The following is an 11228-nucleotide window of genomic DNA, read 5'->3' on the forward strand; positions in this document are numbered from 1 at the left end:
TTGTATTCATTTCGTGTTACCTCATAGTTCTAATAATATTGTTAACAGTCCAAGTATTTAAATTTTGATTCAATTTAAGGCAGATGAGACTTGCTCTTTGGCAATAAAATCATCTTCATCACCATCGTCGTCCTCATCTTCATCACTAGAGGTGTAAAGTTTGTAACATTATGAAGTACGGTGATTTTTGGGAAATGGATGAAAACACCAGAGAAGTAGTAGAAGTAATAATCCCGTGTTAAAGCCTTTTTTGTTACATTTAAAAAATAAGAAATAAAGAATGTTAAAGTGTAGAAAATGGAAAATGAAGCTTTTAATTGGTGCCGATTTCTGTTTTTATTCAAACAATCTTGACGAAACGTTTAAAATCACAACAATAAAATAACTTAATTTAAATTAATTGTTTATAGAAAAATACATTAAATCATTACGAAATAAATACGACTGAGTGAATGAGTGAAGTGACTCGATTGAGATCTGACCTGAAGTAACACAAAACTTTAAATAACTAAATAAATATGTGAAACTGTAAAAGTGTGTAATAGAATGAAACAAAAATGACATCTAAAAATAAACACAAAAAAGCATTAGATTATGCTAATGAGAGGCTAGTCTGAGTCACAGCTGTTGATAACTGTGATGTCATTGGGCAGAGGAGGAGTGGGCGTGTCCACATTTGGGGTAGCTCACAGCGATCGCCTGGTAGACCTCATCAAACTCCGCCAGAGCCTTTCTCTGAACCGAGGGGTCTTCCACCTGCAAGGAGACACAGTCCATTAAAGATTCCAATAATTGTAAATAATGTAAAATTGTGATCATAATTTTGTGATTTTCGTTTGTTTGTATATATAAATATATACATGTAAAGTATTAAGCATTTAAACGCTTCAGATCACTACTAGAGTGGCCAAGCCCTCAATTACGCAGAACTCGGTATAATCTGTAAATATAAATATTCTGTTGTTGTACAAAGGCTGCAAACGTGTTTATATCTGCTGCACAGTCTTCTACCACGAAGGTCTGACCGACACCCACCGTTATGTCCCCCAGCTTGCTGAGCACGTCCTCCCTGTCGAGGTTCAGCTGGCCCAGGTGCCTGCTCTGCTTCTCCATCTTCTGCTTCATGGACTCCAAGACCGACCTCACTTTGTCCCTCTTCTCCTTGGACTCCAGCTTGTCCAGCAGAGGGACCACGGCCCGACCGTGCTGCTCGGTCTGCAGGACGGTGGAGAAGATCTTGCTGTAGACGTTGAGGGTGGCGTTCATCACGAGCACTTTTCTCTGTGGGTGACAGTTCAGCAGAGTCAACGCGAACGTCACAATAACGAGGAGAGGAATGTGCAAAGTACGGGAGGTCAAAGTAGCCCGAGAGGTCAGCAGAGGCGCGCGGCGTGTACCTGGCAGGAGGTGTTGATGCTCTTGATGACAGAACCAAAGAGAGGATTTCCTCCGACCTCCCTCTCCTTCAACCGCTAAACCACAAACAACAAACACATTTTAATATTTGTGTTCCTGTTCAAGGGTTAACCAACACGTTCCCTCACTGATGCACTTTATTGGACCTGCAGTACACGGAAATATGGAAAGGTGTCAAATACTACACTATTCCCTGTTTTACTAATACAGCGTATAATAAAAGGAATGTAACTAATACAAAAGATGGTGAATAAAACAATCTAAAACGATCTGACATTTGTAAAAGGTCATCAAGGCTGTAGAGTAAAAGTACCATGTAAATGCTAATGTGTGCACATAACCCTTAATAATAAATCATCTAGTCATCTTCTATGTTCTCTTAAGGACCAGTTCCTGAAATAAAACCATCATTGTGAATCGAATCCCTTTAGTCACCAGCACGGAAACCACAGACGATCCAGAACGGAGGCCTGTGGAACGGCCCGGGCAAACTCACCAGCAAGTTTACTATCAACTCGTGGTCGTTTTCCTTCTTGGACGCCATCGCACCTCCCAGTAGGACCAGTAGGACCAGTGGACACAGAGAAGCACCGCTCTGAGACATGATGACTTCAGGGCAGCTCACGGCGGTTTGTTCTGCAAGAAGAGCGGTGGGCTGAGTCGAGTCAATGATGCTGTCTGTTGACCCGTGGGCCTGCGTATATATAGGCGTCTGCATCCCTGCCTGTCTCGCTGTGTGAGTCTGTGTTTCTGTGTGGTTGTGTGTCGCTGTGGTTTGTGGGCTTTCAGCAGCGGCATCGACTAACAGATTTCTTCTAAAAGTCGCCGTGCTGCTGCTAAACTCGTGCACACAGGAGACTCCCTGGTCAGGTTTCCATTCACTTCCATTCACGAGCGCACACACACACACGTATGGAGGGAGACCAGTCTCAGATCTTACATAGAATTTTGTGCGTAGTAGTGCAGAACACGCTATCCTCAGGTTAAGCTAGTGACATGACTGAGTGTGTGTGTGTGTGTGTGTAGGTGTGTTTGTGTGTGTGTTTGTGTGTGTGTGTGTGTGTGTGTGTGGTTCACTGCAGCATAAACCCACATTTAGCTTAATGTGCATTTTGTGTGCAAGCTGCATGTACATGAATGTGCTGCCTGCAAGAACTGTAGCGGCCTGAAGTTTGCAGCAGGACCATAAGAGAAGAAAATCACTAATCAGCTACAATGTGTTTCCCAGTTTGGATGAGAAGAAGGCGACCCAGAGCCCTCCCAACACTCCCAACACTGCCAACACTCCCAACACTGTCAACACTCCCAACACTCCCAACACGCCCAACACTCCCAACACGCCCAACACTCCCAACACTGCCAACACTCCCAACACTGCCAACACTCCCAACACTGTCAACACTCCCAACACTCCCAACACGCCCAACACTCCCAACACGCCCAACACTCCCAACACTGCCAACACTCCCAACACTGCCAACACTGCCAACACTCCCAACACTCCCAACACGCCCAACACTCCCAACACTGCCAACACTGCCAACACTCCCAACACTGCCAACACTCCCAACACTCCCAACACTCCCAACACTGCCAACACTCCCAACACGCCCAACACTCCCAACACTGCCAACACTGCCAACACTCCCAACACTGCCAACACTGCCAACACTCCCAACACTCCCAACACGCCCAACACTCCCAACACTGCCAACACGCCCAACACTCCCAACACTCCCAACACTGCCAACACTCCCAACACTCCCAACACTCCCAACACTGCCAACACTCCCAACACTCCCAACACTGCCAACACTCCCAACACTCCCAACACTCCCAACACTCCCAACACTCCCAACACTCCCAACACGCCCAACACTCCCAACACTGTCAACACTCCCAACACTCCCAACACGCCCAACACTGCCAACACTCCCAACACTCCCAACACTGCCAACACGCCCAACACTGCCAACACTGCCAACACTCCCAACACTCCCAACACTGCCAACACTGCCAACACTCCCAACACGCCCAACACTGCCAACATTGCCAACACTCCCAACACTCCCAACACTGCCAACACTGCCAACACTCCCAACACTGCCAACACTGCCAACCCCCCTCCTCCCCCCGGATTAATTAACTCCGGCGTTCGCTCCATTTACACTTAAAGTATATTGCTATATTTCTCATGTTCCAGCATCACACACAATGCAAAGTTCCGATTTCCCCAAAATGTGCTGAGTCAAAAAGCTCGACACTTTTTCCAGCTGGTCGGTGTTGCGTTGCCGTAGCAACTGCGGGATCAACAACGGAGACTATCTGTGTCTTTTGGTGGTTTCAGTTTTCCTCTGAATCATAGAGGTTACATATGAATATATGTTCCATTTAAGTAAACAATACGCTTACTTACTATTTAAAATAGCAAAAGAGAACATTCGGTCGCGGCAAAAATCATATTGTTGAATATATTATTATTCAACATCATAAACTGATTATGAACACGTTGGTTTGAAGTGACGTCAGAGCTTCATGAGTCAAAGCTGCATTCTCAGTAGTGACCAGCAGGGGGCGACTTCTCTGCTCCCATAGACGTCTATGAGGAAATGACTCTACTTCTCAGTAGTGACCAGCAGGGGGCGACTCCTCTGCTCCCATAGACGTCTATAAGGAAATGACTCTACTTCTCAGTAGTGACCAGCAGGGTGCGACTCCTCTGCTCCCATAGACGTCTATGAGGAAATGACTCTACTTCTCTGTAGTGACCAGCAGGGGGCGACTTCTCTGCTCCCATAGACGTCTATGAGGAAATGACTCTACTTCTCTGTAGTGACCAGCAGGGGGCGACTCCTCTGCTCCCATAGACGTCTATGAGGAAATGACTCTACTTCTCAGTAGTGACCAGCAGGGTGCGACTTCTCTGCTCCCATAGACGTCTATGAGGAAATGACTCTACTTCTCTGTAGTGACCAGCAGGGGGCGACTCCTCTGCTCCCATAGACGTCTATGAGGAAATGACTCTACTTCTCTCTGGATTTATTCCCTCAGTAAACACTGTAAACATGAGTTTATGGTCTCAGTCTCTAGTTTCAAGTCTTCTTCAATACAACATAATGTTCATTTAGTGAATTATGGTCCATTTAGAGTCAAACAGACCATAAAGATAGGGATGCTTTAGGGCGGGGCTTACTGTGATTGACAGCTCCCTACAATAGCAAAAAGCAAAAAACGTCATACTTGAGTCTTCAAAGTAAGTCGTTGTGAACAGTACGTAGGACACACTGCGTTTGTTTCCATGGTTACGCTGGTTGTGTTGAAGAGAAACTTGAACCAAAAGCATGAGCAGAATTTAGGAGGTTGAACATCGGAACAAAATGACGATTTTACAGGTGAATTGAGTCAAATGATTTTTCTTGTAGATCGGATGAATAATTTCTGCCAGTCTGTGACGCACACACTTACACACACACACACACACACACACACCCACACACACACACACCCTGCCAGTTGGCTTTCTAAGTAAATGTTAATACACTGGAATTAGTTGGGTGGTGGTGGTGGGGTCTCCTACATCTAAACTATCTCCTTTGTGTTTCCTAGAAGTCTGAACTAGACGGGTATTTTTCCTGTGGGCCAACCGTCAACACACACACACAAACACACACACACCACATCCTCCTTTGTGCGGCGGAGGGTTGAATTTCCCACCTGCAGCGACGCAGTGACGCTCAGTCGGATGACCCCTGACCTCTGATGTATGTGAGAGGTTTTAAACTGTTAGCAGCAGTTAGCATTCAAGCTAACGGTTCTGATGACTCTTCATTCCGAACGGCGGGTTCTGAGCCGCCAAAACGAAACGCCGGAAGAGGCCAAAGCGCAGCGTCCCGCCTCCTCGGCCCGGGGGGGCGCTGAGTCAGCGCGGCGATGACTCAGCGCCTGGGGGCGGAGACCTCGCTGAGTTTCAAGTGGACAAATCGTGACTCAGTTTTGCCTTTGAATCATTTCAGAATTCAGAATTGCATAAACCTGAACCTCAAACTTTATTTTCTTTCCACTCGCCCTCGATTCTTTTCTCTTTTCCCCGTTTTCTTTGACGTCACCTGCTCTCTCCTGCTTCCTTTCCCTTCCTTCCTTTCCTTGTGACATCACTACGTGTCCTCGTGCTGCAGTAGCTGCTTCGGCCAGCAGAGGGAGGTAACGGATCACAAACAAGGATGCGTTCAATCTACTTTATTCCACTTTAAAGACCAACGTACAATAGTTCGTATAAAAATATTTTTGTTCATCCGAATTCAACACAAAACACTTTCAAGTACTTTTAACAAATACGCAAATACAATAAATAATAAAATAACTTATTTTGAAAATAAAGCAATTTAAATATTCAAAAAACAATGTAAAAAATGGTAATATTCAAGAACTCGATGACGAAGATGAGGATGTTTGAAAACAATCGTGCCGATGAGGATGAAGAGGTTGTTCACAATGATGATGACGAAGATGAAGAGGTTGTTCACAATGATGACGATGACGAAGATGAAGAGGTTGTTCACAATGATGACGATGACGAAGATGAAGAGGTTGTTCATAATGATGATGAAGATGACGAGGTTGTTCACAATGATCATGATGAAGGTGTTGTTCACATGATGATGATAAATATGATGACGAGGATGATGATGAAGAGGTTGCTCATAATGTGATGAAGATGACGAGGTTGTTCACAATGATCATGATGAAGGTGTTGTTCACATGATGATGATAAATATGATGACGAGGATGATGATGAAGAGGTTGCTCATAATGTGATGAAGAGGTCGCTCATAACGCCGATGATGATGAAGAGGTTGTTCATAACGACGATGATGACCATGATGAAGATGTTAGTGGCTGCGGTGCTGGCTCAGCTCATCGATCCACCTGAGGATGAAGGTGAACTCTCCGACGGCCTTCAGCGCTCCTTTGTCTCTCCTCTGAGGTACAGGTAGTACAGGCAGTATTAGCAGTATTAGTAGTATTCACAGAGTAAGTACGCACACTCAGCAAAGGCACTACTACTAATACAAGTAGTAATGCGAGTATTAGTGGTATTCGTGGCTGTAGTAACAACAACAAGTAGTAGTATAACTGGTAGTATTAGCAGCATTCATAGCAGTAGTAGTGACAGTAATATTACTAGTGACTGGAGTTTTACAAGTAGTACTAGCAGTAGTAGTAGTTTTAGCAGCAGCATTAGTATTAGCTAACAAAATAAGTGGTAATAATTTGCATAGGAGTAATACTTGTAAGTCTTGATAGCAAAAGTAGTAGTAGTACACGATATTGGTAGTATTAGCAGGAGCAATGGCAGTTATATTAGGTATACTATCATGTACAAAGTGTCGGTACTAGAAGTTGTTACCTTTTGGATTTTTCTTTCCAGTTTCCTGATGATTTTAAACCATTCTGAAGATTTAGAGGAAGAAACCTGAACACAAAGTACACAGAGTACACATGAGTCGGTGTGCGTGGGTATTCTGTGTGTGCATCTGACCATAAGTACTTGTGTACTCACGCAGTGCTGCAGCGTGTGTTGGACGCGGTACAGCAGCTCGCTGTAGTGGGGGGGGAGGAGCTTGTGGACGACGGCCCTGCTGAACACGCTCCTCTGGTAGACGTCCATCAGCTCCTTCATCTCCAGCCAGCCAATCACACGCTGAGGAGAGAGAGACAGGTTCCTCACTCAGCTTCAGCAGCGGAATACAAATCTAAAAAAGAACATTTCACACATCTAAAAGAATGTGGAGAATGTGGAGAATGTGGAGAATGTGGAGAATCCCTGACCTCCGGACAGTCGGTGCAGAACTTGGGCAGAAGTCTTTGTCTCCTGACCAGATTTGCTTCTTTCTGCAGATGCAAACATTCAAATCTTTAGTCTGATATTTTAAGGCGTTTTTCTTCAAAAGTCAAAACAAGGTTTCTTAAATCTACTCATTTAGTTTATTAAGTAAAGTGTAAAAGAGAGTAAACAGTTAACAAATTTAACTTTTACAAAGGATATAAAAAAATATATAATTTACATTGATTTGAGAACAGAAGCATTGTAATTAATAAAAACCAAGAGGCTGAAATATTTAAAATATCACAATTAATATGCAATTTTGTAAGAACTATTTTATGGGTAAATACATTTTGTATTCTAGTAAACTAATATTCATTGTTGTTTTTATTATTGTTATTATTAAAGAGTTCCTTTGGCAAAAGTTTTAATATCACCATTTAAAAGTACTCCGTTACTAAATTACACAATTTTCTGTGAGTGTACTTTGGTAAGTATTAATAGTGATATCAAAGTACGCGGAGGATGTGAAAGTTTCCCTCTGAGCTCTGATCCGATCAAACGCTTTGATCTGGTTGAAGAACTGCAGCTTTTTACACTTTCAGTTCCTGTGTGAGCTGATACAGATCAATATGAATTATGACCACAGACCAGATTACATGTGGTAAACCAAAGGGTTCTTATTGTGAAAGGTCATCTTTTATTCTGAAAGAACAGATGCCTTTGATGTATCTATAACAGTTATTATTGACCTAGAAAAGTATGAACCTGATATATTGATAGACGGATCTATGACAGATATTGTGATGTACAAAATGTAATAAACCCATGCAATTACAGACTTATCTATAACTCTTATTATTGATCTCTAAAATGAAGAACAGATAGCTATTGATTAGCTCATTAATAAGTCCTTTGATGATGTGTTAATGTAGTAAAGTAACATATTGACCGTTGTAACAGACTTACACGACTCTAACAGACATCACTAATCAGAGGTATTGATCGTCAGTTATTGATCTGTGTTTGTTCCCAACAGACTAACATGAACAGATATCACCAATCAGAGGTATTGATCGTACCGGCAGCGCGCTGATCAGCAGGTTGGTGCGGCTCCACAGGTCTCGGATCAGCCCCGGGGGGATCTCCTGTGGACAGGTGAGGCGTCGCTCCGGTGCGTTCGTCCCGCCGGCCACCAGGCCGAGGAGCAGAGCGAGGGCCGAGGTCCTGACGAAGAGGAGGAACATCTTTAACTGCAGCAGGTGGCCTCCTCTCTGCCCCCTTTATACCTCCTCCTCTTCCTCCCTCTCTCATTCTCTTCCTCTTTAGCCTCCTCTCGAGTTTCAGAAATTTCCAACACCCCTGAGTCACAGCAGCAAGTTACGATGCTGATGTCACCTCTCCTCCTCTACTGGCCCCGCCCCCTTTGCTCCTTTCTCTCTTTGGTCCCTTCCTGCCTGTCATCTAAATTTCTCCTCCTCCTCTATTTCTCCTCTTTATTCATTTCCTCCCCTTCTTCTCATCCCTGACCGTCATTCATGTCCTCTCGCCTATAATATTAATATTAATATCAAGAAATATTTTCTATATATTTCTCTCCTCCTTTTCTCTCTCTTTCTTTAATGTTGTGTAAACTCTCCTCCAGGCATCTTTTCTTTATTTCCTTCCTTCCTGTCTCCTCTTTTCTTCCCTTGTTTCATTTCTTATAACCTCCTGTCCTCTTTCCTTGCCTCCTTGATCTCCTGCTGGTTTGCCTCTTTCCTTCATCTCCTTTTTCCTCTCCTCTCATTCCCTCTCCTCCTCGTTCTGTTCTCTCTTCTTCTTCTTCTCCAACTCCTGACCTCCGGAGTCGATGATGATGTCACTTCCTGTTGGGTTTTAAAGGGTGGTTCTTGGTGAAAACCTGGTTTTGGTGTTTCTGATGTGCACACAGATAAAAGTAGGTTGCGGCTTCGGTCGAACGCAGCTGAGGAATCTTTAACTCGGCGGATTTGTTTCCCTCCTTGGCGGGTTTCACATCGCTCGCCATCCAACCCAGATTAAAGACAAAGTCAACACGCCGGCGCCGCAGAAGAAGAAGAAGAAAGGGATGAATACATGTTTGAGTCAAATAAAGAAACGCTCAGGTCGTGGGGAAAAGTGTGTGTGTGTGTGTGTGTGTGTGTGTGTGTGTGTGTGTGTGTGTGTGTGTGTGTGTGTGTGTCAAACACACTTCCTGTAACCAGTATCCAGGTCAAGCAACCACACTGACGACGAACTGGATTTCTGTCAAATCATCCTGTTCATTGATTAACAGCCCCTGCAGTGCATGCTGGGAAATGCACCGAGACCCTCTAAGACCCTCTCAATGTGTTTCATATTGTGAGACGACATCTTCACAATCAGATACTGTAAAAATTCAATTGTTGTGATGTCAGTCGTTGGTTTGTGGGTCGCCGTTTTGAAGCTTCCAGTTCAGCATTTAAATATCGTCATGTTGGCTTTGCAACCAGTGAATGACTCTGGTAGAGACCTGTCAATCAGCATCTAGCCCCGCCCTAAAGCGTCCCCTCTTTATGGTCTGTTTGTCTCTAAATCATAATTCACTAAATGAACATCATGTTGTGTTGAAGAAGACTTGAAACTAGAGACTGAGACCATAAACTCATGTTTACAACGTTTACTGAGGGAATAAATCAAGAGAGAAGTAGAGTCATTTCCTCATAGACGTCTATGGGAGCAGAGGAGTCGCCCCCTGCTGGTCACTACAGAGAAGTAGAGTCATTTCCTCATAGACGTCTATGGGAGCAGAGGAGTCGCCCCCTGCTGGTCACTACAGAGAAGTAGAGTCATTTCCTCATAGACGTCTATGGGAGCAGAGGAGTCGCCCCCTGCTGGTCACTACAGAGAAGTAGAGTCATTTCCTCATAGACGTCTATGGGAGCAGAGGAGTCGCCCCCTGCTGGTCACTACAGAGAAGTAGAGTCATTTCCTCATAGACGTCTATGGGAGCAGAGGAGTCGCCCCCTGCTGGTCACTACAGAGAAGTAGAGTCATTTCCTCATAGACGTCTATGGGAGCAGAGGAGTCGCCCCCTGCTGGTCACTACAGAGAAGTAGAGTCATTTCCTCATAGACGTCTATGGGAGCAGAGGAGTCGCCCCCTGCTGGTCACTGAACGCAGCTTTAATGCATGAAGGCCCTGCTACACTTAATTAATGATATGATAGGGGACCCCAATTGACCCCTTTTGTAAAAACATGCCAAACAATCCATGAAAGAACACTCATGCCGCGCTGCATCACCTCATCCACGATTATTCTGTTGTTAATGTTCTGATGATGACAGAAAATTACAAAACTTTTAAAGTAAAAGATTGGATTCATTCTTCTGGCAATCCTCAAACTTAATACAAAAATCACTAAATATTCTCTGGTTTCATCTTCTCTGCTGCTTCCACCTCTTCGTTATATTAAATTAAATATCTTTGGCTTTTCCGACATCGCTGACATTCACAGCTTCTGAGAAACAACGATGACGAATAATAGTTTTTTGCGTCCGTGGTATTTTGTAAGATGTGCGATGTGATTTTCCTGACTTGGGTTCATTCTGCAGCCTTCAGATGGTCAGATGAAAGTAGGTTGTGGTTTTGGTCGACTGAGCCGGGAAGCAGTGACTCTGCAGGTTGTTTTTGATTTGACGCGGCTCCAGAGAGTCCTGAGCTGTGACGTTAGTTAAAGTGCGATTACCTGTTACGCGTCGAAACAGTAAACGTTACACACAAGCGGCACAGACACACATCTAAACAACTGGAATAACACACGTATTGCATCAATAATTATAAGAATATACGGTAAAAATGAAATGATGTAATACGTATTGTTACTCCTCGTCGACCCGGTCAGGAGACGAACGCTCACGTGACTGAAGGAAGATTGTCGACGCAGAGACGAGCAGAAATATGTGACTGACAACCAGAGTTTGACGTGCAGTGAAATTCCATAAACGCT

At 44.1% G+C, this 11228-nt stretch overlaps 2 protein-coding genes across 2 annotated transcripts; both read right to left on the bottom strand.

Moving 5' to 3' along the window:
- Positions 1-315: 315 nt before the first annotated feature.
- LOC120817992 (uncharacterized) lies at positions 316-2171 on the bottom strand. Its single transcript, XM_040174706.2, has 4 exons — positions 1913-2171; positions 1398-1472; positions 1036-1281; positions 316-756 (listed from the first exon to the last, which is right to left on the bottom strand). The coding sequence occupies exons 1-4, from the start codon at positions 2132-2134 to the stop codon at positions 643-645; spliced, it is 657 nt and encodes a 218-aa protein (XP_040030640.2). The 5' UTR covers positions 2135-2171; the 3' UTR covers positions 316-642.
- A 3466-nt stretch (positions 2172-5637) lies between these two features.
- On the bottom strand, positions 5638-8555 carry il26 (interleukin 26). Its single transcript, XM_078100759.1, has 5 exons — positions 8323-8555; positions 7246-7308; positions 6977-7117; positions 6824-6889; positions 5638-6395 (listed from the first exon to the last, which is right to left on the bottom strand). The coding sequence occupies exons 1-5, from the start codon at positions 8485-8487 to the stop codon at positions 6306-6308; spliced, it is 525 nt and encodes a 174-aa protein (XP_077956885.1). The 5' UTR covers positions 8488-8555; the 3' UTR covers positions 5638-6305.
- Positions 8556-11228: the final 2673 nt, after the last annotated feature.

The sequence above is a fragment of the Gasterosteus aculeatus genome, chromosome 4 (assembly GCF_964276395.1).
Source record: "Gasterosteus aculeatus chromosome 4, fGasAcu3.hap1.1, whole genome shotgun sequence".
Classification (NCBI taxonomy): Eukaryota; Metazoa; Chordata; class Actinopteri; order Perciformes; family Gasterosteidae; genus Gasterosteus; species Gasterosteus aculeatus.

Bases quoted from the DNA above. Each gene is read 5' to 3' on its own strand.
- LOC120817992 (XM_040174706.2), bottom strand. From the start codon at position 2,134: ATGCAGACGCCTATATATACGCAGGCCCACGGGTCAACAGACAGCATC. The intron at 1,473-1,912 runs GTGAGTTTGCCC...TTTGTGGTTTAG, and splicing joins AGTTGATAGTAAACTTGCTG to CGGTTGAAGGAGAGGGAGGT. The intron at 757-1,035 runs GTGGGTGTCGGT...GTCTCCTTGCAG, and splicing joins GCAAGCTGGGGGACATAACG to GTGGAAGACCCCTCGGTTCA.
- il26 (XM_078100759.1), bottom strand. From the start codon at position 8,487: ATGTTCCTCCTCTTCGTCAGGACCTCGGCCCTCGCTCTGCTCCTCGGC. The intron at 7,309-8,322 runs GTACGATCAATA...TTGCATCTGCAG, and splicing joins TGCTGATCAGCGCGCTGCCG to AAAGAAGCAAATCTGGTCAG. The intron at 7,118-7,245 runs GTCAGGGATTCT...CTCTCTCCTCAG, and splicing joins TCTGCACCGACTGTCCGGAG to CGTGTGATTGGCTGGCTGGA.